At 35.9% G+C, this 27689-nt stretch overlaps 2 protein-coding genes across 5 annotated transcripts in view; one reads left to right on the top strand and one right to left on the bottom strand.

Moving 5' to 3' along the window:
- Positions 1-1420: 1420 nt before the first annotated feature.
- On the bottom strand, positions 1421-13819 carry LOC306852098 (delta-1-pyrroline-5-carboxylate synthase-like). Of its 4 annotated transcripts, none has more exons than XM_079388728.1 (18): positions 13689-13819; positions 13018-13127; positions 9542-9762; positions 9255-9404; positions 7287-7391; positions 7052-7210; positions 6474-6564; positions 6065-6189; positions 5818-5962; positions 5644-5717; positions 5379-5478; positions 5022-5242; positions 4447-4584; positions 4136-4331; positions 3886-4007; positions 2917-3103; positions 2553-2648; positions 1421-2453 (listed from the first exon to the last, which is right to left on the bottom strand). In XM_079388728.1, exons 2-18 carry the CDS (start codon positions 13106-13108, stop codon positions 2257-2259), a joined length of 2418 nt encoding a protein of 805 aa, XP_079244854.1. In that variant the 5' UTR covers positions 13109-13127; positions 13689-13819; the 3' UTR covers positions 1421-2256. The 4 variants fall into 4 exon arrangements, with proteins under 4 accessions (XP_079244854.1, XP_079244856.1, XP_079244855.1 ...); XM_079388730.1 differs by having other exon boundaries at positions 9542-9693; XM_079388729.1 differs by having other exon boundaries at positions 7058-7210; positions 13689-13815.
- Positions 13820-20571: 6752 nt separating this feature from the next.
- LOC306852090 (ectonucleoside triphosphate diphosphohydrolase 1-like) overlaps positions 20572-27689 on the top strand; it is a 28891-nt gene continuing 21773 nt past the window's right edge. The window contains exon 1 of the mRNA XM_079388715.1: positions 20572-20843. Within this exon, the coding sequence (XP_079244841.1) occupies positions 20828-20843 (16 nt within the window). The 5' untranslated portion in view covers positions 20572-20827. The remainder of the gene's footprint in view (positions 20844-27689) is intronic.

Below are 27689 nucleotides of genomic sequence, written 5' to 3'. Positions count from 1 at the left end.
ATGAACCATGTCAAAATGTTGTTGAATGCAGTATACGTCCATCGGCTTGATCGTACATGACGTCATCTCATTCCTGAGAGACAAAAGAAAATTATTAAGGAAACCACTTGTTCTTTGAACTTAGTTATTAAAGAACAAAAAAGGGGTTTCTGAGGATGGTAGAGCAGAGGACTTTTATAAGATCACATGATGTCTAGCAGATGCTTTGGGCCCTTGAAAGAGGCCCTATATTAGCAGCACATCATAGGGCAACACAGACTCAAAGAGGAAAAGTCAAAGTGGCCTGGTCTTAGCCCCGAGCATGCGGCTCTCTCAGAACACAAAACAAAACCAAGTCCATATCTCAGCTCATGCATTTTTCATAAGGTATGGATACCGAGCTCTTTCAGAGATAAATATCAATTATTGAAATTGTTAATTAGAAGCCCATAATAGGCAAAGATACAAATGAATAAATAACTTTGACGATTAATTATTGATTTGAAAAAATTAAGCTCTGCAGGGAGCACATTTGAGTCTATAAAGATCAAGGAAACACAAGAAATATGAGTTTTCGCCTCAAGTAATGTTCAATTAAAGCTGTACTGACTGTGAAAGTCCGATGGCTTGCTATGAGACCGGTTCTTTTAAATTTCACATCCATATGCCTTAAACTCTCAGACGTGTGAAATATTGCGTGCAGGTTGATATACAGTAGTAACAAATCAAGAATTATTTAGAATTCATAATTTGAACAAATCTGCACTGACAAAATACATCTGAAAATACAGTTTTAGGGTCAACACTCAGTTACATTATAAAAAGCAATCTTATATTTTGAAAATCAGCATTGCAAGCTTTGTTTCACATGTTAGTTATAATTTCGCTTTTTATATGGATGCACCTGTATTTCCATCTCCTGATTTGGCAGTAACAGTCTCCTCATTTGAGCATTTTTTAACCTCTTTCATCCAAAGAGTCATTGATCACAGATCTTATGCAGTAAAGTTGGAACACAATAACAGATGAATGAGACTTTGTTTCTCTTCATCTCTTAGTTTCTGATGAAGGCTCATTGAGCGTAAACCGCACATTTTGCAGAATAAAAAGAAGTTGCGAGTCAAAAGGCACTGGCACTTTCATGGCAAGCCTCAGTCTTCTTGCAGTCTCTTCTTTCCTAATAGCAACATAATTAATCCTCTGTAGTATTGTTTTCACTCTTCCATGTCCCACTTAGTGCTTGGCAAGTCTCGCTCTCTCCCTACAGAAAAGCCTCTTGATGTTTTCCACACTGAACTGTACTTAAGAAAGATTATTAATCAAGTTCAAAATGGCCCCAATACTTGTCGGTTTCCTCCCTAAATCCTTTCCAAACATCTTTCAGGTACAAATTCAACTTTCAGATCTTTGTCAGAGGCATCAAATGTATCCAGAAGCATTTCGAAAGTACAAAAAAGAAATTTATTCTACATACAAAAATTTTGAACATCTTCAGCATAACAGCAATTTAAAGTACAGATAACGAGGTCTTTTTGAAGCAGATCAGGACAAAAGCTGACAAAAGGGGCAATTTTATAGCAGTAACACAAATGTCTACAGGTTTGCACATTGCATAAAAAAAATGCAAATTGAGAGAGGTAATGCACAGGAAAATTGTTTTTCTGTTTTCTTTTCAATAAAAGCATCTTAGAGCAGCTTGGAAATACTAATTTTCTTTTTCAATCAATTAACATTTTCTTATGTTGTACTGTATATCACTTGCACTATGGCAAATGAAAAATATTATTTTTCAGTTAATAAAATATTGTATATGGCAATCACTATGCCACATGAAATTTTTATTTTTTTTTCCCATTAAAGCTGAAGTTGCATTAAATATACATAAACATATAACATGGGCAATTCGGGAGGTCTCTTTTCATTCACTCCATACTGGAGAGAAGCTGTTATTATTTTTGCAATGCTCAGTAATACGTTTTGCTGCTCAAAAGAACAATGACAAAAACAATCATATGGACCACAGCTTTACGCAAAATCCCTTGTCGTCTTTGTGGCATGACCCTTCTTTGTTTCCGTAGCAATAAGTTTGACTGGTTCTTTCTAAACAAGATACACTTGACTAAAATGGGTGTATCTGGGAAAATTTAAACCGAACAGCTCTCGATCCACATTCACACATACTCCAAATACACTTCCTGATGTGAGTCTTTAAATAGGTTTTAAGTGGGTGAGCTTTTACTTAAGATTTGATTCTGTAGATGCTTTTACATCACGACTCTAGCTGGTGGTTCTTCGTCCAGGAAGAGCCTGTGCCACCGGAAGATTCTCGTGCAAATACGTCATGGTGCCCTGCTCAGAGAAATCTGCAGCTGTGTGGCCCTCGCCCCGTAAGACCCATTTGGTAGTGAGAAGCCCTTCCAACCCCACAGGCCCACGGGCATGAATACGGGCCGTGCTGATGCCAACCTCCGCACCTACAAAGCACCACAGGGTCATTATGAGATTAAAAGGGAAAAATTTAAATAAGTTTGTGGGTGGGAAAAAAAAAAGAAAAAAAAAAAAAAGACACCTACCGAGACCAAAACGATATCCGTCAGCGAACCGTGAGCTGGCGTTCCAAAAGACACAGGCACTATCTAATTGCTGAAGGAACTGCTCTGCTGTGTCCTCTACACAGAGTATGTGAAAGATAAAGAGAATTAATTAAATACAATTCAATAACTAAATAAATTTTTAAAAATCAATGTTTGAAAATAATCTCAATCTTCCCACTAGATGGCACTACAGCACTGCTTTTTTTGTTCACAATAAGAGCATTTAAAGCTGAAGTGTGTCATTTTTAATTAAAGCAAAATATAACACCGCTTGCAACTAATGTTAACACAACATGCCTATATTTATGATACATGATTATCCACCACTATAGGGCAGTCTTACCATTTTCAGTGACAATAACATCAGTGTGGGAACTGCCGTATTTATGAATGTGATCAACAGCCTCTTGCATACTGTCCACAACCTCGATACAGCACTCCAGATCCCCGTACTCAGTGCGCAGAGACTTCACCTCTGACGGACTGAAGGTCAGGTAAGATGCAAACTTGGGGCCGGCGTGGATCTTCACCTACAGGTCAAATCAGCAATAATTTTCAGAAAGTGCAGTTATAAACATAGATTATCATTTTTTTTAATATGCAGAAGTATATGGAAAAAAAAGTAAAAAATAACAGTGAGATATAATCAAGATGTACACTGCTCTAGTAGTTCTCAAGTTGTTTTTTGTTTTTTAAAGAAATTCATACTTTTGAGCAAGGATGCATTAAATTGTGTAAAAGTGAGTGTAAACTTATTTATTATTAACAAAATATTCTAATTCAAATAAGAATCCTGAAATAAAATGTTATCATGGTTTATGCATCATGTATCCACAAAAAGATTAAGCAGCTCAACTTCTTTTACATTTATAATAAAAAAAATATTTTCTGGAGCATCAAATGAGCATATTAGAATAAGCTCTGAACGATCATGTGACAATGAAGAATGGAGTAATGGCTACTGAAAATTCAGCTTCGCCATCACAGGAATTTGATCAATTTTAATTCAATTAAAATTTAAAATTATATTAAAATAGGGAAATAACTTTAAATCAGAATAATTTCATAATATTACCGTTTTACTTGATTTTGGTTTAAATAGAAACAGCCTTGGTGAGAAAGAGACTTCTTTCAAAATCATTTTTAATAATCTTTGACCCCAAACGTTTGAACTATAGCATGCATTTGCATTTTTTATTGTTTTACCCTGAGGCAGAAAGCAGCTTCAATAAAAAAAACACTATATTATTTTTTCTAGACCAAAGACAGATTGCATGCATATATATATATATATATATATATGCATTCTTACATGTTCTGTCCTCAGCATGTCGATGATCTGATCAAACAACGGGGTTCTGAGAAGTTCTCGATGCACCAGAAGGGTTTCCATGGCATTACAGGCTGCAGGGTAGTCGCATTTGGAGTCTTGGACTAGAGATAAAACATAACCAGTGTAATTTAAAACAATATATACCACAATATCAAATGGTTGTTTATGAAGTACACCTATGTGGAAATAAAAAACATCTACACTCGTAAATCTTCACTGGCAGTCTTACTGATCTTGATGGCTTTGTCAACACTGGCCTCATGGTCCACATAAACATGGCAGATCCCCTCACTATGGCCAAGAACAGGGATGCCCTTCGCTGCACGCTGAATATCTCTGACTAGTTGAGAGGAGCCACGAGGAATGATCAGATCAATCATCTTCTCTAGCCGGCACAGATCCTCCACCTCTTCACGTGTACTCACCTGCCACACATTAGTTATTTTAGTTATTTTTATGCAGTAAAGATGCATTCAATTTATCAAAAGTGACAGTAAAAACATGTTATGAAAGATTGGTGCAAATATATGTTTAATGTACCAGCTGGATGGCGTCTTTGACTCCATGGATGGACAGAGCCTCCTGGGCAAGTTCATGCAGGATGCGATTAGTGTTGGCTGCTTCTTTGCCACCTTTCAACAAAAGAGCATTTCCACTGGCAATGGCTAAAGCAGAAACCTGTCGGGATCAAAAAACAAAACAAACAAGTAAAAAATGTAGACATTTAGTAGATGTTCACACAAAGCGACTTAAAGCACACACACACACTCACATTGAGCAACCTGGGGCCTGTTTCATAAAACAAGTTTACCAAATAAGCCAGGTTTATTTCAGTTAGTCTGACTTGTTGTCAATTGACTTGGTTCAAAATAAGTCGGACTAACTGAAATAAACCTTGTCTTGTTTAGTAAACTTGTTTTATGAAACAGCCCCGTGGACTTGGTAAATTTGGTGACAGATTAAATGCTTTGAATATACAACCTTTCTGTTTACAGCCAAGAGCTTTAACCACCACCCACTGGCCCAAACATAAACATGCTCACATACAGGAAAACTAAAACAATGACCCAAAAGTTACCCTATTTATGTAGATGCATGCATTTTGTGCACCTGACCTGAGGAAGGCAGTCTGGCCGTGACTCAAAGATGACCAGCAGTACTCCAATGGGGACAGTGATCTGCTCCAGCTCCAGGTTGTTTGCTACTCGAGTCCTGCGCAGAACCCTGCCAACGCTCTCCTGAGAGGACACTGCGATCTGACGCAGGCCAATGGACAGACTGTTCAGTTTAGATGAAGACAAACTGAGACGCTTCAGCATGGCTGGAGACAAACGACCTGTAACATAACGGATTGAGATTGAGTGAACAACCAAAAAAAAAAAAAAAGCCCTTTGTGATACACCACTCCAGTGGGTGGACAAAAATGGTCTGGTTTGCACATGGTCTGGAGAGTTGCAATCACTTCCTGTTACCTGTGCTGACAGCATGCTCCATGTCCTTTTTGTTGGCAGATAAGATTTCATCTTTCCTCTCAGTAAGGCGATCAGCCAATGCGCAGATGATGTCACTTCTCTGTGGACAAATATTCATATGACACAGATGCTGTCTCTAGATGTTAAGATGAAAATAACCCAGAATATTCCTTTTTTAAATCTAACGATTCTACTGTTTCTGGGAAAATATGCACAAATGATTCCAGATAGTCATGTAAAATAGTGGTTTAAAAGTTCAGCTAACCTGCTCTGGTTCAAGGGACGCAAGAGTCCTGCCAGCAGAGCGAGCCATTTCTGTCTGCTGTTCGACCGTGGGACCTGTGGATGAAGAAAAGTTGCATCTGAGGTCTTTCAACAAACAAAGATAAATTAATTACATTAGAAAAAAACTGAATTAGTAGAACATGTGGTAACTCACCAGCTGGCTTGACCTCTGAGAAGAAGGTTCCTACTTTCTTGCCCTCAACAATGTCAGTGATCACATGACCTGTGACTTTGGGGTGTGTACCATTAGCAATGACAACAGATGTCCCACCTTGGAGAGCCCAGAGAGCAGCTTTAACCTGTTTATTAAACACACAGACTGTCAGTTTCAGTTACTGATCCTAACAACAAGCTATATAGTGTGTGTGTGCATATCTCAAATATTATTTCTGTAGTCACACCTTAGCTTCCATTCCTCCAATGCCAACCCTGGACTTTGTGCCGTAGGTTATGGAATGCTGGTCCCCAGGGTAAAATGTGTCCAGGAGCTTGGCATCGTCTGACCCTGGTGGGCTGTCGTAAAGGCCTGGAAAGTGTGATAAAGGCAAGTAAAATGGTTGAGTATAATTATTATTTTACTCAAATATTAAAAGCATGTCATTAATTACTATGGAAAGCTTTAGACTGCATCTAACTGAATTAAAAAGAGTGACAATCTTAGTCTTTAAACTTTTACAGACTAAGAATTTTTTTTTTTGCATAAACAAGTAAATATACAATAGACACATATATATTAAAAATACATCTAGCCAATAAAATATGATATGGTACTGATGTATTCACTGATTAATATTCAAACTGAAATCTCACCTTCTACATCCGAGAGAGCGATGAGAAGATCTGCCCTCATCTCCACGGCAAGCCGCGCTGCAAGACTATCGTTATCCTTGATACTGATAACCTACAATATGAAAAAGACAAAAGAGTCTCAAAAAAGGCTCAAACTAGAGAAAGTGGCCCTTGTCTTTTAAAACCCACAAAGGCAGACATCACTAGTATATTTCATGCTCCCATGAACATTTATCTCTAAACTATGGCATTAAAATGAGTGTGATAAACAATGACTCTGTCTAGTCTATGAAAAGGCAGAATTCCATATGAAACCACATTTGAAGCCGCAGCGAGTGCAAGACAGAGCAAGCGTTGATGAGCCCAGAGAGTAAGTGACAGTACTGTGAATGAGGTAATGTTAATTTCTTTCCAGTTTCTACAGGAATGGAAAAAACCCTTAGGCTGCAACAGTGCAGGAAACAAAGATCAAGCCTCTGCATTGCTCTGACTCCCAGCATGCATCAGTAAAGGCCCCTCCCAGCATGCGGTTCCAAAAGGAAGAGCTGCAAGAAGAGTGGCAAGGCTGCTGGGCAATCTCTCTCTCTCCCAATACCCACATTTACCCCCTGTAGGTCACGGTTGGGTTCTGGGGGAGGTCCCACAGCATCGTTGGTGTTGATGATGGGCACGATGTTCATACGCAGCAGCTCGTGCAGAGTGCTGTTCAGGTTCCGTCTTTTCTGGTCATCGTGGAAGTCCAGGTTAGTTACCAGGATCTGAAGCAAAAAATAAAAATATTAATAAGGGTGTATTTTGTAGCTTCACCATGCATATGTTAGTGTCTCTATGTACCTGGGCAGTACAGGTGCTGTATTGAGTGAACATAGCCTCATACAGAGCCATAAGTCCACTTTGTCCCGCAGCGGCACACGCTCTCGCCTCTAGAACTGGCAGTGACTGACAAAGGAAACACATCCAAATTCAGCTTTTTAAAGTTAAAAGATTAGTTTACTCAGCTGAAACATGCTTGCTTGCTTGCTGCACAGGAATCAATGAGGTTTGTTCTTGAATGTCAAGCAAATACAGTAGCTTCTGTTTACCATATTTGATGTGCTCTACGTATGTGATTTGATCAACGTGAATATGTGAATTAAAGCCTATATTTAGTCTGTTCATAAAAAGTGATTGTATCTTTTCAGAAGACTGTTGTACACAATCCACTACATGCCTTCTGTCATCTGATTGATAGTTTAGCAAATGTAAAAGACCTTTTAGTATAATTCTAAATACTCTGTGTTCAGAATGTGGTATGTGTGTCTTTATACTGTGAAATTTTAATTTATAAAGTAATGTAAGATTGAATAACTTTTATATTGTTAATTTAAAGATAAACACTTACTGGACTGAAGCAACTTGGGTTTACATGATTATCTATACTTTTTTTTTTTTTTTAAAGAAGAAGAATCATGTTAAAGCGTGAGTATCAAAAATATGAGACATCAGGCTTTTGAGGAATGTTTATTTCATAATTTTGTACCCCCCAAATTATAACTATAGTTTTTTTATCATAAAAGTAATTATTTAAATATCATCTTCATAATATAACATATTATTGGGAGATACAGAGTGACAACTCATATTTATATACATTTTATTTATGCAAGTAGTCTGTTAAACCAATATAAAGATAATGCTAAACTGTTCCATTTATATATACACATATATATATATACACATACACACAATATTGCCAAAAGTATTGGGTCACCCCCTTCTAATGAACATGTTTGACTACTTTAGTCATTTCTATGAGTACAAATCTTAATGTTTAAGCATATAATGATATTCTACGGAATTGTGTGCTTCTAATTTTATAGCAACAGTTTGTACAGGACCCTTTTCTATTCTAACATGACAGTGCCTCTGTGTATAAGGCAAGGTTCAAAAAGACATGATTGAGTCAGTGTGGAAGAACTTGACTGGTCTGCAGAAAGCCAAGTCCTAATCCCAGCTGAACACCTCTGGTGTGACTTTATATGCAGAACTTGAGCCAAAAACATGTGTACATACACTATAAGGACAAAAGTGTTGGGACACCCCCTTCTTTAGAACAGAAAAAAACACTAACAAAACTGTGGCAACAAAGATGGAAACATAATTCATGTATTTAAAAATTATATCTCTGTTGCAACAGTTTTGGTCGTGTCTAAAATGACAGTACCCTTATGTACAAGTCATTGGTGTTTGGTGATGAGTTTTTGGCTCAAGGTCTGCATATAAAGTCACACCAGAGGTGTTCAGCTGGGATTAGGACTTGGCTTTCTGCAGACCAGTCAAGTCCTTCCACACTGACTGAATCAATCATGTCTTTTTGAACCGTGCCTTATACACAGAGGCACTGTCATGTTATATATTTATATTTTAAATAGATAGATATATATTTTAAATGTGTATGTGTATATATATATATATATATATATATATATATATATATATGTGTATATATATATATATATATATATATATATATATATATATATATATATATATATATATAATTATTATTATTTTTGTGACTATTATTTAATATTTAAGGTTGTAAAGGGTTAATAAACCCTTTGCAATTTTGGGTAAATTAACTTTTAATGGAGGGACAGAAATCTCTACGTTTTCACTAAAAATGAATGAATGAAAGTCTTATGGGTTTGAAATTACATGAGGCTGAGTAATTAACTATCCCTTTAATATAATATTATATTTTTGTTTAATCCATTTTTACTTTTAACCAAAAATATTGTTAATAAATGTATATGTCCTCACCATATCTTTGAGCTGATTCTGGCCTGAGTGCAGGGCTTGTCTGACACTCTGTGAGAGAAGAATTTCGTGCCTCAGCCTTTGTTTTCCAAACGCTACAGCACCACTGGTCACGATCATCATCTCTCTGCCCTGATTCTGAAGCATGGCCACCTTAAACAATCAAAATGCATAAATAAAGAGTTATAATGTGGCATCAATTAAATGTTATAAACAAATTTTTACAGCATCATGATTTGTTAGTACAACATTTTATTTATGTGCAAATCATTAAGCTTTTATTTCTTTACCTGTTCTACAATTGAAGCGAGTCGGCCCAAAGCGAGGCCGCACTCATCACCACGTGTTACAACAGCACTCCCCAACTTGACAAGGATTCTCTTGGCCTGGCGGAGATCACTGCGGTGGGCAAATGACTTACCGTGCGCCCGTGCCAGTGGCACTGTAAAAAAAGGCACGTTACTCCACTGACGCACAGCATGGCGTGTGAGAAATGGGGCGGAAGAGGGATCTGCGTGGAGAGAGAGCCAGGAAAGCACCCAATGAGGATCATGCCATGCAGGAAAGCCAGTGAGTGATGGATAAATGGACCGTGTTAGTGTGCATTGATTGTATCACCGATGAACATTAGGATAATGAGGAGAGGACGGATATGAGGGGAAATGGCAAAAGACAAGCAGAGAAAACAGGAAGTATGTAGTGCATGTCCATAATTTAACAAATGGCATTGTATACAATGAATATACAGTAATTAGCTCTGTGACAAATTGCTCACGTTCTTCTCTTGTACAGTAAGTCTCTTTGAAAACGCATAAATGTAAATGTAATTGTAAACAAATGAACCCTATGCTATTCCCAAATAAAATTAATCAATGCATGCTTTTTATTATATATAATGTAAAATTTGCTTCTTTTCTACTGATGTAAATAAAGCCACATGGGCAGGAAAAATAAATAAATCACAGTTCATGATCCAATCACATTCTAATGAAGCCTATTCTAAAATGTATTACGTAATTAAGAAATATCAGCATCTTTTTTTAACATTATTATAAAAAATATTAACAAAATATTATTATACTTTAAAAAAATATCATAATAGATGTGTATAAAGCGAAATACATAATTTCTGGCATATAGCAGTAAGATGATTATTTCCATGTAATGGCCGATAATAAAACAAACAATAAAATGTCTAAAAACTAAATCTGATTGTTTAAATACTATCTTATGCTGTAATGTACAGTATGAAAATTTTGCTGTAATGTACAGTATGAAAGTTTTTCTTTTTTAAATTAAAGAGTCAACATTTAAGAGTGTCATTAAATGCTTAAAATTAGTAATACTGACCAGTTACTTTTAATATTTTGAGTAAAAACAGTGAATCTGAAATCTCACTCTCTACATAAGAGGGAGTAATGTATAAATGTTAACAAATGAACATTATGCTGGTGTCTATGGCATTCCAGAAAATTCCAACCAATTGATTTAAAGAAAATATTAAATTAATATTGGCTATATTTACTTGTATAAAATATCACTGGTCTTATTATACAAAATTCAGCAATAACAAATGTCAGTCCAGTCATAAAAGTGATCTGTAAAAGCAGCAAAATGAAGTGAACAGAAATCTAGGGCAAGCCATTCAAAAAGCTGTGAGCTTACAGGGCTCGCAAAATCGCTAGTCCGACGTCCCGGGGCTATTCTGTTTTCCAGTCGGGCTACCAAAATGTATCACTGCCATGCCCAACGGGCTACCTTAAATACAGGGCTCCCACGCAATGTTTCCTCTAATCTGACCGCGCTCTTCTTCCAAAGCGGCCTCGTGCACACACAAATGAGTTGGGAAGCCATTTGATTGAATGCCGCCAGTAAAAGGGAAAGAATAGCAATGCTCGGGCAAACCGCTATAGAGCTGATGTCACAACAGAATTCGAAGCGGTGAATGCGGTTTACAGGTTTCATAGAAAGAGAACGATATGCACCAAATGAGTCTAATATATTATGTTAGGGCTATATTATAAACCTGATAAATAATTGACCTTGTTTTTGAGTCTTTGACTTTGAGTCTCTTGCTCATCAGGCTCTATTCATTTAAAAAATACAGAAAAAACAGTGATATAGTGAAATATTATTGCAATTTCTAATATTGGTTTCCTATTTTAATACCTATACGTTAAAATAGCATTTATTTCTGTGATCAAAGCTGAATTTTCAGCATCATTTCTCCAGTCTTCAGTGTCCCATGATCCTTCAGAAATCATTCTAATATGTTGATTTATTATCAGTGTTGAAACTGTTGTGCTGCTTAATATTTTTTTTGGAACCTGTGTTACTTTTTTCTTTGATTCTTTGATTAATAAAACGTTTAAAAGAACAGCATTTATTCAAAATATAAATATTTTCTAACAATAGAAGTCTTTACTATCCATTTTATCCATTTAACACATCCTTGCTGAATAAAGTTTATTTCACTTTCTTTAAATTTCTTTTAAAGTATCTTTAAAAAAGAAAAAAAAAATTCTGACCCCAAACTTTTGAATAGTTTATATTGTAATACAAAATCTCTATTTTGACTAAACACTGTTCTTTTTAACTTTTAATTTTTCAAAAATAACACAGGTCCCAAAAAATACAGTATAAAAAAATAAAAAAGCAGTACAACCGTTTCCAACATTGATTAAAAATCAGCATATTAGAATGATTTCTAAAGGATCATGTGACTCTGAAAATACTGCTTTGCTTCACAGGAATTAATTACATTTTAAAGTATATTAAAATAGAAAACATTTATTTTAAATTGCTATAATATTTCACAATATTATTTTGTGAAATAATATTCAGTATTTTTTATCAAATAGATACAGCCTTGATGAGCATAAGAAACTTCTTTAAACAACTTTATTGATCCAAACTTTTGAACTGCAGTGTATTGTACAGTAAAAATGTTTTCTCAGGTAACCTGAAATGTACATCATTTAGTTACATCAAGGGTCAAATCAAATATAAATAGCACATTAAAGTTAAATGTTACACACTTTTTTGTGTGCGTGCTGTACAGGTCTGGTATAAAGAATGCTTTTGCTCAGGTGCCCGAAATGTCCGCCCAATAGAGAAAAGTTTTGCTCTGCAAGAAAAAAAATTAAAGGGAACATTGCTCCCACGGGTCCTTCAATTCAATACAACTAAATTGAAGAGTTTTTAAATACGTTAAATGGTATAAGAAATAATGTTTCAAATTGCCTTAAATAGATTTTTAAAAATTCTGCAGATACCTTGTAAATAGTAAAATAAAACTCTTTCCTTGATATTTGTGTATTGAAAATGTTTTTGATTGGCATTTATGGTCTTTATTTTATTTGGGCTAGTTAAATTAATTTTCGGGCTACCAAAATCTGAAGAGTACCTGCCCGAAGGGCTACCAGGGATTTAGAAATTTTGCGAGCCCTGCCTTATAAAGTTCAGCGCCCACATCAGCAAAGCCAGACAGCACACCCAAACGCTGACAGGACAGAACTCAAAGAGGAGCAGCAGCCCAGTGAATGAGAGACACAGACATGCTGTAAATGAAGTGCAAGGGTCATGAATGGAAACAACAATGTCTCTGACTGATTTTAATAAATAAGAAACAAGGATATACTGAACAGTATCCGTTCTGATATAAATCAGTTTCAAAATCCATAAACGTTTCTTTATAGTACCCTACATATTTTTCTTTTTTTCATGAGGTATGTGTGCTACAAGGTACAAATACATAAATACTCACTTTTGCCTTGTGAAGCAGCTCTTTTGAATGTTTGCAGAGCATTTGGTCTCGCTAAGAGCTGAGAACAGGAGAACATCTTCTGGAGATACATGGTTACCTGATTTGTACAACTGAAACATAAATCATATATTTTTATCAAGATCAAATCTATTTAGTTAGATCTTTCAGGCAAGTTCCTGACATTAATAAATTATGTAAGATATTATGTGAGATCATACATGATCATAGTTTATTTAACGTAAAGTAAATGTAAACAAAAGCTTGATCTACACCCAGCTGACCTACATTCAATTCAAGTGCATCACTGTGCTAAACTAAGAGAAAGAGAAAATAATTAAGTTACCAGGGTTGGATGTTTTTATTAACGTTAACGTTACATGAATACATTTAATAATGAGTAGGGAATATTTATATTGTCTAAAGACCTAAATACATTATTTTTAACAATGGGGTTCAAGAAACCATCACTTACTACAGCACCACAACAAATAATAACGGATAAACAAATCAATACTAGCAGCCATTAAAAACAACAACACTTATTTTCTCTGCAAACATTCTTTAGAGACACGTTGGATGATGCAAGAAGTGACGATTAAATGGCCCAGCGTGATATTTCTAATGCAAAGTAAATGTGTAAAGCAGTATTGTGTAAATGTTATTTAACATACCTTAATCTACAAAATAAATGTGATTTATTAAACTCAAATTCACTGCCTCCGCTGCTCTTCAGTGCCACATCAACTCTCGACAGCTGCTCTCATGGATTCAGCCATGTTGACGTTCATCCACGTAGTTACGCAACGTGCGTACGCACTGATAGTTTTACGCTTTACGCCGATTACCGTTACGATTCACAAACATATTTACGCTCGACTCCGCTTGGGTCACCTACGCAATCTGCGCAAAACTGTAGAGTTGGTTTTTGTTTGTTGTTGTTGATAATAAAACAATTAAAAAACGCCATTAAAAGGTCAGAATATGTATTATTTTATTTCGGTGTCGATATAGTTGTTTTATAGTCCATTTGAATCTCAGCCTCCAGCACTAGAGGGCGGTGTATTATATAAAACAGCAAGAAAATAAACAGCATAGAAATAAATGTGAATTATTGAGAGTTAGGTTATTTTACATTAACATATAATTTTAGATTTTTTTTTCATCTTTTGACATTTTGATTTCATAATTTCTGTAGGCTAATTCAAATAGCCTATAGTTTTAAAATAAGATGTCTACTAAAACAACAATCACTCAAAATATTTTTACAGAATTAATTAAATCCAGTGCTAAAATGAATATACTAGGATGCAAAGTGATATATGCAACATATTTTATAAATTAGTGCAGCTTCCCGGGACATGGGAAAAACATCCCCTCAACCCAATTTTGTGATCTCAAAGCATATTGCAATTAAAATTGGACTTGATTTCCATATTTAATAATTGTGAGATTTAAACACATGACAACGTTATAGTAATGGTATGAATACATGAAAAAGTACTGCACAACAGCATTGACCCATACAGCCTTATCTAATCTATTCATGATGTCTCATGACTCTGCAAACAATTTAAAAGAGCACGTCATCAACTAGGACACCTTAAACAACACAACACAGATGTTCAGACAGGTTTTATTCATTTTACAATTACACAGTCTCTCAGTTAAAAGCTCTGAACCCATGACTAAATCAAAGACAAGTCCCAGAGTGTTTTTTGGCATCAATGGTAAGAAACACCTGGCACGTCTCATGTGTTTATCTGTTTAGACAAAACCATTTATCTTCTGCTATGGAGACCTGATATCTGACAGGCAAGAAATATCATGGTTCTTTTTTCATTCATATAATGCAGTTTATAGTATTAAAGTGAACAAATGGTTCACTTTGTAAAGTGGGGAATGATAGTGGGGCATGATAAGCCTATAAAAGATGCAAAAGCACTGAAAAGCTCTAAAGTAGTTTCAGAGAATAACACACAGAAAGCATCTCATTCAGCTGGAGCCATCACGTTAGGACTTGCGTTTACTGACCTAATAAACTCTTTTGGAGTAAAGCAAAACATTACCGGGCCCACTCATCGTTTTAATCATACGCTAGATTTAATTATATCACATGGACTTGATCTTACTGATATAGATATCGTACCTCAAAGTGATGATGTTACTGATCATTTCCTTGTATTGTGTATGCTGCGTATTACATTTACATTTATTCATTTAGCTGACGCTTTTATCCAAAGCGACTTACAATTGCTATATATGTCAGAGGTCGCACGCCTCTGGAGCAACTAGGGGTTAAGTGTCTTGCTCAGGGACACATTGGTGTCTCACAGTGGATTCGAACCCAGGTCTCTCACACCAAAGGCATGTGTCTTATCCACTGCGCCATCACCACCCTTACTGATATTAATTATATGGCTCCGCGTTATCGTCCGGGCAGAACTATTGTTCCAGCCACCAAAGACAGATTCACAAATAACCTGCCTGATTCGTGTCAACTGCTCTGTGTACCCATAAATACACATGAACTAGACGAAATGACTAGCAACATGGGCACTATCTTCTCTAATACATTAGAAGCTGTTGCCACCCTCAAATTGAAAAAGGTTAGAGAAAAACGTACTGTGCCATGGTACAACAGTTATACCCATTCTCTCAAGAAAGAAACTCATAATCTTGAGCACAAATGGAGAAAAACTAACTTGGAAGTTTTTAGAATTGCGTGGAAAAACAGTATGTCCAGCTATAGACAGGCTCTAAAAGCTGCCAGGGCAGAACATATCCGCAAACTCATAAATAATAACCAAAACAATCCAAAGTTTTTATTTAGCACAGATTAACAAATAAACAGATGCCACCCGATCTAAATATTCTCTCACAGTTTAATAGTAATGACTTTATGAATTTCTTTACTGATAAAATAGATAACATAAGAAATACAATAACAATTGTAGGTTCTACTGCGTCTAGTATTTCAGCTTCATTCATCGCACCCAAAGAAAAACTGCCGTGCTTTACAACTATAGGACAGGAAGAGCTAAATAAACTTATCAGTGCATCTAAACCAACAACATGTTTATTAGATCCTGTACCCACTAAACTACTGAAAGAGTTGTTACCTGTAGCAGAAGAACCACTTCTCAATATTATTAACTCATCGTTATCTTTAGGTCACGTCCCAAAACCATTCAAGCTGGCGGTTATTAAGCCTCTTATTAAGAAACCACAACTAGATTCTAGTGAACTGGCAAATTACAGACCCATTTCAAATCTTCTGTTTATCTCTAAAAATTTTTTAAAAGTTGTGTCTGCACAATTGTGCTCCTTCTTGCAAAAAAAAAGATCTCTATGAAAAATTTCAGTCAGGTTTCAGGCCTCACCATAGTACAGAAACTGCACTTGTTAAAATTACAAATGACTTGCTTCTTGCTTCAGACCAAGGCTGCATCTCATTGCTAGTATTACTTGATCTTAGTGCTGCGTTCGACACTATAGACCATGACATACTCATAGATCGATTACAAAACTATACTGGTATTCAAGGGCAGGCTTTAAGATGGTTTAGATCCTACCTGTCCGATCGCTACCACTTTGTTCATTTAAATGGGTAGTCATCTCAATTATCACCAGTAAAGTATGGAGTACCTCAAGGATCTGTCCTAGGTCCTCTGCTATTTTCAACATACATGTTGCCCCTTGGTAATATTATTAGAAAATACGGGATTAGTTTTCATTGTTATGCTGACTCAACTATATATCTCAACAAGACCAGATGAAACTTCTAAACTATCAAAGCTAATAGATTGTGTAAAAAATTTAAAAGATTGGATGACCAATAATTTCCTCCTATTAAATTCAGATAAGACAGAGATATTACTTATTGGACCAAAAAACAGTACACAAAATCTCTTGGATTACAATTTGCAACTAGACGGATGCACTGTTACGTCCTCTAAAGTCAAAAATCTGGGTGTTATATTAGACAGCAACTTGTCATTTGAAAATCATATTTCCCATTTTACAAAAACAGCATTCTTCCATCTTAGAAACATTGCCAAGCTTCGAAACATGCTACCTGTTTCTGATGCAGAAAAGCTAGTTAATGCATTCATGACCTCTAGACTGGACTATTGTAATGCACTGCTAGGTGGGTGTCCTGCATCTTCAATAAACAAGCTACAGATAGTCCAAAATGCAGCGGCTAGAGTTTTTACCAGGTCAAGAAAATATGATCATATTACCCCAATTTTACAGTCTCTGCACTGGCTATTAAGTTCCGTATCATTTACAAAATATTATTACTTGCCTATAAGGCCCTAAATGGTTTAGCTCCTGCGTACCTAACTTGTCTTCTACCACGCTACAATCCAACCCGCTCCCTAAGGTCGCAAAACTCTGGACTTTTGGTAGTACCTAGGATAGCAAAGAGGTAGAGCTTTTTCATATTTGGCTCCCAAACTCTGGAATAGCCTTACTGATAATGTTCAGACACACTCTCTCTGTTTAAATCTAGATTAAAGACACATCTCTTTTGCCAAGCATTCACATAATGCATCTTATAATCTTGTACTGCAGTTATATCTGATCAAATGTACATTATTATTATTCTTTAGCTTGGGTTGAACAAATCATTTTTGCTTAGATGGAACAGCAGCTACGCTAATTATGTCTCTATTTGTTTCTCTGATTACCATCCCGTGGTAACTAATGACAGAAGCTTCAGTCTGGATCCAACCCTTAAATGATCTGAGATGACTGAACACCTGAGAAAAGATAATGCCAACCCCTCAGAGGACCTCAGAGAATGCCAACGCTCAGACAACATACAGAATTACCAAATTTTGCCATAAGTTAAATATATTAAGGTTCTGCAATATATAAATATATTGTGGAAACTTAATTTCCTGTAGAGCTGCTTTGCAACGATTGTATCGTAAAAAGCACTATACTGTACAAATAAACTTGAACATTTTATCTTTAGAAATCAAATGAAATTGACAACTGTGCTGAGTGTTCTTTAATTAGACTTCAGTGCTGAGAAATCGAAGAGTTATAGCGAGTAAGAAAATTATGATAATGAAAGTGTTGTGATCTAATAAGTGAGACCAAAGATAAGCAGTGCAGCAACAGGTTTATCTGCATTTATGTCGTATTTTAGGCAGTGTTTAAACAGAAAGACTGATTTAGTAATCATGCTATAGTGTTTTTTTGCATATTTTTGGAAGACACAGAAGAATGTTGTAAAGTTGCATTATGAAGCTGTTCTGCAGCATTTGTGATGAGCTTGTGATCATCAGCATAACTGAGTTGCACTACTTATTGTTCAAGATGTGTACCACAAACATCCTTTTTAATGTGCAGCAGGAAACCTTTTTGGAGGGAAAAGTTTCTCCAAGAGGGAAGCAGATGGTTGACATCATTGCCAGACATCGAATGTGGTGAGACTGCTGGCTTTGAAGACTGCTCACCATCTGCAAAGTTTACAAAGTTTAAAGTTTACTTTTTCAAGATGGGTTAGTAGAAACATTGGGATTCGTTTAATAATGCTTTATCAGTTACACTTCAATCCATGGCATGAATTGATATACAGAGGTCTGCGTAGTAATGGTTGGTTACATTTTTGACCTCATGCTAAAACAACACTTATCTCTAACAGTCATTTATATGGTGTCTTGGAAATAATCAATGGCTTGGCATGAGAAACTGCTTTATTTACTAGTTTGGGAGCTCATAACAATAGGCTATGGGGTGAGACAATCACTGAAATCCACAAGGTATTTTTATGGGAAGGTCACAGACAAAATAAGACAAAGGTTTGTGTGGTCCACCGTAACACTGAATGAATCCATATCCTGAGAACGTAAAGTGATTAATATGCTCTCATTTTCAAAGGTTTCCTTACACGTGTGTTATTTTTGCTCCAGTCAGATATTTCGGTCAAATTACATTGTTCCATTACCAGGAAAAAAAAAAATCACATGGAAACAAGATGACGCACTTGATTATGTTGTTACCATCCAAATACAGGGGATATAAACATGCACCAGGAAACAGCTTTCTGAAGGTTTAATTGAAAGAGTATGCTGTTTAGTTCTGTTTCGGGGGCCCCAGGAAGTTATGCAGACGATGCATTTTCTTGTAAGGAAAGTTCTATAGGCATCACACTTTCAAAAAAGTTATGTATTATGCATTTGGTATCACAGAGGTCCCTTGTGTGTTCTAAATTTAAAAGGGCAATTAGTTTCCACTAAGACTGACCACGTTCCAATGCATTTCCACTGTTGTGTAATCGCCTCAAAGACTTTTATTGTTCTAAACACATTTGAAATTTCTCTCACCAACCTTAAATAAAAGCCCAAAAGCGTACATTATGTGTGCCTTTGAACTTGAGCTTAATCTTTTGTAGGAAGCATTACTCACTGTACCCGACAAAAATAAGCACTCAGAATATCTGCCAATTTAAAGGAACAGTTCACCCAAAATGGGTTTATTAATCTTTGTGTATTTTCAAACCCATATGACTTTCTTTATTCTGCAAAAATCAGTAGGACAGTGTCAGTCACTATATGGAAAAAGATTAAATGAAAGTGCATGGTGACTGAGAGGCAACATGAGAATGACAGAATTTTCATTTTGGGTGAACTATCCCTTTAATTAGCAACAGCTGATCTCAGGCAAGCTGTGCACTGCTCTTTCAAGAATGCCTAGAGGACAGACTAGCATCTGTGTTTCTTAGCATTCAAAAGTAAAACATTTATAAATTGCGACATAAGTGCTCTCTTGCCCACACACCTACTTAAAAGTGGTTCGTCATTTGGTTCCTCTGGTTGAGGAAGTGAAAATGCTGCAAAAAAAATGCTGTCTTGTTTTTGTACAACATCCCATTTTCTTTAAAACAGCTGACTTGCGTCTTATTAAGTCTCCGCAAATCATACAAATAATACTACAAATATCAGCAAATCAACATCACTGATGATGTGTCCAGAGGCATCAGCAAATATTTGTGCACAGCATTATGTATATATATATATATATATATAACTGTCTGGAATACAAAAGGAGATATTTAGCAGAATGTCTAAACTGCTATTTTTCACACCATGAAAGTTTAATTTTAGTGAACTATCCCTACATTTACATACTGTAATGCTTAATAATAAGATAAGCCTCAATAAGTCTCATATTTCTCATGTCCTACATCAATTATATTATTCATTTCCACAAACACCTCTTCCTATCCCCAGAGCAACACCTGCGTGAAAGACCCAGACACAAACAGAGAGAACAAAACATGACTTTTGTTGTGTGTTGATGTTTTTTTTATGACAACCAAGAGTGACAGAGCTAGTTGTAACCTAGAGAGAAACAAAAATGCCTTTGTTTCTGGTCAGAGCTCTGGCAAAAGTGTTACGAAAACGGTTAATGTGGGAGAGTGTGGATAAGGTAAGCTCTCTCTGTCTCTCTCTCTCTCTCTCTCTCTCTCTCTCTCACACACACACACACACACACACTCACAGACACACTCTTTGTCAGTGTCTTTGTCTCTCTCTCTTCACACACACACAATTGAGAACAGAGAGGTAACAGGCAGATCTTTAACATGGTTGGTGGCGGAGGGAGGGACGGAGGGAGGGAGACAGCTTGGCGACTGGCCCGCCCACTCATGCCCCCTAGCCTTATAAAGTACCTCAAGAATGGGAAAGACCCTCTAAGAGAGCTGAGCCAAACACCCTAAACAGCACTCAGATTTGGGACGAGTCAGAAAGAGGGCAAGAGAGAAAGAGAGAGAGGATTATAGGACGCTGCATTCATGGATGAACAAAGAGGTGAGTCTATGACAACCACTCACATGAACACGCACTTCACCATATAGGGTTCACAGCAGGGCAGGATGTCATTGGGAAAGGAGTGCACAAAGGAAGGAAGTGCAGGATCACCATAAAAACATTCTGATTTTGATTTGATTTTGTGGATGTTTCTTATGCTAAATCAAGCGTTCTTAAAATAAGATTAACCTAAAAGTATGGTTCTGTGAAAATTGATTGTCCTCATCCATGTTTGTGTGTTAACTTTAGACAGACAGTTCAAGAACCATATGGTTTTTAGTTTCATAATGCTTTTTTTTTAATTACAGATCTGTTGTTTGCTGAGCTAACTAATTATCTAATGTAGTAATTAAAAATATTTGCATTAAATTAGTGACATGCTCTCTATAGAAATTCCAGACAGACATGATACATTCTCAGTTAAGCCTAAACGCTTTAAAGAATCCTTTGAAGCATGCAGTTTTTTATTAACCTGATGAACTACCTGTGAAAAAGTTCAAAAGTTCATGCATCAGATTTATTTACAACTTCTAAGAATCGCTATTGTAGATCAGGAACTGGTAAAGTGCCTGGATAATCCAGTATTGTTCTGTGATCTCGCAATACATTCAGTTTAGACATGTAAACAGATTATAAGAAGCAATGCAAATAAAGGAATATAAAAAAAAAATACAGGAATCCACTGCAGGCTGTGTGATCATCCGACGCATCGGGTTTCAGCATCTGGTGTCCATCTAACCGCTTTAGCAGCAGGAGCCTGTGAGAGTTTGTGCAGGACTGAGAGTGTCGGGGCATCAGAGAAAGAGAAAGATTGTTACACAACACCAGAGGATTTCTTCCTGAGAGTGGACAGGCCATCTGGTAGTAACAAAACATCCCCCATTGTAACCATGACTAAAACATATTTAAGTTAGTTACAGCTGTATTATATCTTCTGGCGTTTTGCATTCTTGCACGAGGCAAAGAAGTACTGGAATGTTTCGTTAAGAGAAGAACTGTTCTGTTTTCACATGCAAAAATGAGGAAACCTGTGTACTCACTGTGCCATCTTCCTATGCCTGCAGTTAGTGCCTTGAGCAAACTAAACTTCCTGTAGCTGAGACAACAAGGTCAACGCAGACGTTCCTTATTATTCCAGTCATGTGCACTTGAGGAAGTCCCCCCCACCCCCCACACACGGGGCCTCTTTTGGAAACCTGAATTAAGTGATTCCCTTTTATTTATAGGGTTACTTCAAGAATCTTTGGACAAAATGAGATTATAAAAAAGTGGAAATTGTTTTTAGAAAGAGTAGAAATAACAAGAGAACTTCAGGTGGTCCCATAATGTTCGTTAATTGCATTTGTTACATGGTCCCATAATGAGCATTTCATTTGTTACAGTATTTATATCTTTGCAATCATTAGTTAAAACATGATTTTTCATTGTTAGCTCATGCAAGCTCAGGTCCAATAAATCCTAGATATTCATCCCTGCTTCTTGGGGCCCACTGGTCTGCAAAAAAAAACACACAAAAAAAACACAGTAACACTTGAGTACCAATTCTCACTATTAACTGCTCATTAGCATGCCTATTATTAACATGTTGGCTGTTCATTACCTATAAAGCACATATTCTGCATGACTATATTCTACATCCCTCATCCTAATACCCTAAACTTAACAACTACCTTACTAACTATTAATTGGCAGCAAATTAGGAATTTATTGAGGCAAAAGTTGTAGTTAATGGTTTGTTAATAGCAAGAATTGGACCTTAAAGTGTGACCAAAAAACAGATTGGTAGAAAATATATTTATGTTTTATGTAAATATATTTTGAAACCAAATTTTTGGACCAAATTTTTATTTTTTTTATCTTATGGATTAACATGAGCTACGATTAATACATGCTAGAAGTATTTTATGTATGTAGTTGTAATGTAGTTAACTAATGTTAACATAAGGACCCTTATTGTAAATTGTTACCAAATATTGTTTGATAGTATTTAAATATGTACATATTTAAATTAGAGGTGAAATAGGGCATATAGGAAAATGTTGCATGCAAAATGAGTTCTTTGTAACCTCGTGGTATATTGCGTGTCATCGTAAATGGCTTGCGTGGGTACAGGGCTCTGCAATCACACCTCACTAAGATCTTGCATGACATACTGAAGATCTGTAAGTGACGTGTGGGCTGAGTCAGACTCCAAACACTTCACCACTGCCCCGAATGCTAAAGTCAGAATGTGGTCTACTCATGACACTATCCATGAGAACATTTGTCATAGGTAAACTGTACACTTTATCACTTTTTATAAATTCTATTTAGTGGAATATTATTAAACTTTTAAATACCATGCCCTCCATAATTATTGGAACAGTAAAGACAAAATTGCTCTGTTGGCTGTGGAGTCAAGACATTAGCAGATATGATTAAAAGATGAACATGTGACAAAACTACAGAATGTCACATTTTATTATTAGCCGTTTCAACACATACATGTTTTACCAAATAAAAAGAACAGCACTTTTAGAGTTCATCCCACTCATTGATGTGAGCATAAGTATTGGGACAGATGAACATAAGGCAGATATAAAAGATTAAAAGCTATTATTTAGTTGCAGATCCCTTGCGCACAATCACAGCAGTGAGTCTGTGACCCGTAGACATCACCAGACTCTTGGTCTCATACTTTGAAATACTTTTCCCAGCCTTTAATTCAGCCAATTCCAATTGTTGCTTGTTTTGGGGAGTTTCTGCCTTTACTCTCCTCTTCAGCTGGTGAAATTCATGTTCAATCGGATTTAAATCTGGAGATTGACTTGGGCAATCTAAGACTTTCGATTTCTTTTCCCTTATAAATTCCTTGACTGAACTGGCAGGGTGTTTTGGGTCATTGTCCTGATGCAATATGAAGCACTTCCCAATGAATCTGGTGGCATTTTCTTGAATATTGGTAGGCAAGATAGTTTTGTACCCTTCCAAATTCATTCTGCTACTGTCATCATACTTTAAGTCATCAGTAAAGTTGAGAGGGCCTGTTCCAGAGACAGCCATGCATGCCCATGCCATGACACCACCTCCACCATGCTTTACAGATGAGGCTGTATGCTTGGGATCATTTGCAGTTCCCTTTTTTCTCCACAGATTTGCTTTCCCATCACTTAGATAAAGGTTCATCTTTGTCTCATCGGTCCATAAACACAGTTCCAAAACTCTTCTGGCTCACCTTTGTGCTTTTTTGCAAACTCTAATCTTGCCTTTCTATTTTTGGTGCTGGTCAGAGGTTTGCATCTTGCTGTGTAGCATCTGTAATTCTGTGTCGAAGTCTCCTGAGGACAGTAGATTCTCAGAGCATCACCCCAGCTTTCTGGAAGTTGTTGGTGATTTTACAGACACGTCTTTTAGGGTTCATTTTCACAGCTTTTATGATTTGTCTGTCATCAACTACTGTTGTTTTCTCAGCCGATCAAGTCGTTGTCGGTTGCTGGTGGTTTCCAAACTCTTGATTTCTCCATGCCCTTTGTTTTTGCTAGAGCTCTAACTGACTTCCTCTTTTCTTTTAGCATCCAAATTGCTTGCATTTCTCTCAAATTCAGCTCCCTTGTCTTCACCCTGGTTTGTGTGTATCATCATCGAATGCAAGATTCAGAATACAGAAGTAATGGCTATAACTGATACGACACATTCCCTGCTTTTAATATCTGAAGACTTAATGCAACAGGACACAGCTGATCACTTAGAAAGATCTGTGAGGCAACTGTTCCAATACTTATGCTCACATGAGATAGAGGGATGAAACTCTAAAAGTGCTGAACTTCTTAGCTGGTAAAACGTCTATGTGTTGAATCACCCAATAATAAAATGTGACATTCTGTAGTTTTGTCTCATATTCATCTTTTAATCATATTTGTAACTGTCTTGACTCTACAGTGTTACATGTCTGTGTTTAAGTTTCTGTTGTTGACCTAGTTTTCCTGTCTTAAGTTCATCATCGCCACCTGTTGTTTAATTATCCCATTAGCCCCTGGGTTTATAAGTCTTGAGTTTTCCCCATTTCAGTTGCCAGTTATTGACTTTGATACATGTATTGGGTGATCTGTCATTAAAGACTGCTATTTTGGATAATCTCGCCTGTTCTTATCTTCCTCCTTGGAGTTCCGTAACACACAGCCAACAGAGCAATTTTGTCTTTACTGTTCCAATACTTTTGGAGGGCACTGTATATTAATTCCAGCTAAAATAAATGCATGTTCAACTTACCTCAGTTCAGTAATGAATAAGATTCCTGAGATATATTGCCCATCTGACAGTTGTACCCTTTCAAACATAAAAGATGTGAATCATTGAGAGAATTTAGACTGATCAATACAAGAATCTTTACTGAAAGTTTACGTAATCACCAACCCCAAACCCCTCACCAGAAGCTGATTATCACCAGGTTTTAGAAGTTAAGGCCAAGTCAGCTTCTTGTTGTCAATTAGTTTGTTGCTGAATAAAACAAAAAAGTCTCCTCTTTGAAATATGGAATGCTCCCAGAGTCTCTGATATTAACTGAATCTGATGTGTATTTCAAAAATGATAATGTTCAAATAAAAAATCTGAAAGAATGAATAAATGAATTAATGAAAATAACTGTGGCATTATATCTGTTGCTTTTCAAATGAATGACTCTGCAAAGAGCAACTGCAAACGACTTTTACGAAACGTCCTTAAACATTTGGCTAAAGGCCCATTTGATTGCCAGGAAAAAGCATATTTCATGTGTCCCAGGAGCATCTCTCTAGAACGCAACGCTTCCACAGTTTGCTTTAAATCAATCACTGGTTTAGCACAGCGGGATTAACATGCTCAAACAGATTGCAAGTGTTACCTTGCACAACAGCAAAGAAGACATGCATTTGAGTGAGTGGTTGTGAAGTGGAAATGACTGAGAAAAAATTAATTCTGCACTATTTCTAATACAGGAAATGCATAGATGTGCTTGGGCTTGGCTGGTCATGTCTGAGCAAGGAAAGATGCCACAGTAAAGGAAATTTGTTCGTTGTTGTCAAAGATGAATTATAATTGTGATGACATAAATTTTTTCGCAGTCAGGTTTCCTGGAGATTGTTAGCTGAGATATTAGTTACATAATTAAATATAATAAATTCGCTTTTGTGTGTCAATCAAAATGATTTGTTAGTATTAAGAGATTAAAGTCTCTATGTTCCACACAGGAATGTCTGTAATTTTCCATATAGATTTTAGATTTTTTGTTTTTCCCCATGTGTTTTTGACTTACACATTGCACTGTGCTGTGTTTTAGGAACCGTATCTGTAAACTTAACTAATAACGTGCTGGCAAGAAAATTACCAGTACCTTTACATATACAATGCAGTGCCATGCTAGGTGTGAGGGATCATATACGACAAAAGAAAAAAGTAATTATATTTCAAAAATATCCTACACTGTTAGAAAAAAAAACAAACAAACAGAAAATTACTAGATTTACCAGTGCTAAAAAAATCCTTCAAACTAAAGGAATTTAATTTGACCCAAAAATGAACCTGTATGAGTTTCTTTCTTATGTTGAACATAAAAGAAGATTGAATAATGCTGGTAAACAAACAGTTGATGGTACCCATTGACTTACACAGAATTTCTTTCTCTACTATGGAAGCCAATGGGGACCAAAAACTGTTTGGTTCTTCAAAATATCTTTTTTTGTGTTCAACATAATAAATAAACTTATACAAGTTTTTGAACGACAGGAGGATAAGTAAATGATGACATTTTTAGGTGAATTACACTGTAAAAAAAACTTAAAATTTTAAGGCAACCAGCTTCAGCAGATTTTTTTAAGCTTTTCAGAAGTTTATTCAACAAAAAGTTGAGAATCTCCTACAAAAATAAGTTGAGAGAACTCAAAAATCCGCTGAAAATGGTTGCCTTAAAATTTTAAGTTGGCTCAACTTATTTTTTTTTTTTTTTTTTACAGTGTATTCACTTAACACAGTACATTGGTCTGTAGTGTAACAGACTTTTAGTGTGTAAGTATATGTTGGAAATAGTGCAGCTTAAGGAAAACTATTTTTCAGTTTTAAAACATATTTTAGTTTAAACCTTAAAAATATATTACAAAATGTAGTTACAGTGGCGGGAAAATCCATTTCCAATCTTAAAATACATTTTTGTTAAATGCATATATACATATTTTGGATAGATGTATTCATACTGAAAATATATTAAAAAAATTGCATAATGGAAGAAATATTTAGATATTTAGAAAGATATTCATGCAAATGTATATATATGTATATATATATATATATATATATATATATATAGAGAGAGAGAGAGAGAGAGAGAGAGAGAGAGAGAGAGCAATATATTTCTGACCAATATATTTCTGCAATATATTTTTGGTATATCATGAAATATTTATGAAATATACTGTATCTGTATTTTTTTTAAATATATACTTTTTGCAGTATAGGATGTTCTGTCTTGTCATTACTCATTTCACAACTCACAGCTCACTTCCTCTAACCTCAAAATGGCTTACAGCAGTTGAAGTAAACATCCTTTTCTGATAGAACAAGCCCTTCAGGGAAGACCATCCTGAAATGTATACATCACACTTTACGTGGTCACTTCATTTCATATACTGGGGAAACAGAGGATGTGTAGTAATATCTCCACAAATAATGTCATTACCATGCCTTTCCTGTTATGATAAAAACACCATTATGTTTACTTTGAAGTTCAAAGCCCAGATCTTAACCACTTTCCCCAAACAATAATTCTTAAGAAAACACTAAGATTGAGCTTTAACATAGCTCTCTTCTCTAGGAGGTCAGTTTAAGACAGATTCAAAT

Source organism: Barbus barbus, assembly GCF_936440315.1.
Source record: "Barbus barbus genome assembly, chromosome: 32".
In the NCBI taxonomy this organism is placed as follows: domain Eukaryota; kingdom Metazoa; phylum Chordata; class Actinopteri; order Cypriniformes; family Cyprinidae; genus Barbus; species Barbus barbus.
Note: the sequence above shows the minus strand (reverse complement) of the source record. Positions and strands in the feature narration are given on the sequence as shown.

Excerpts from the sequence above, each read along its gene's own strand:
- LOC306852098 (XM_079388728.1), bottom strand. The coding sequence starts at position 13,108 with ATGTATCTCCAGAAGATGTTCTCCTGTTCTCAGCTCTTAGCGAGACCA. Across the intron at positions 5,479-5,643 it reads CGTCCCTTGAACCAGAGCAG|AGAAGTGACATCATCTGCGC; the intron begins GTTAGCTGAACT and ends ATTTGTCCACAG. Across the intron at positions 5,243-5,378 it reads GGAGCATGCTGTCAGCACAG|GTCGTTTGTCTCCAGCCATG; the intron begins GTAACAGGAAGT and ends GTTATGTTACAG.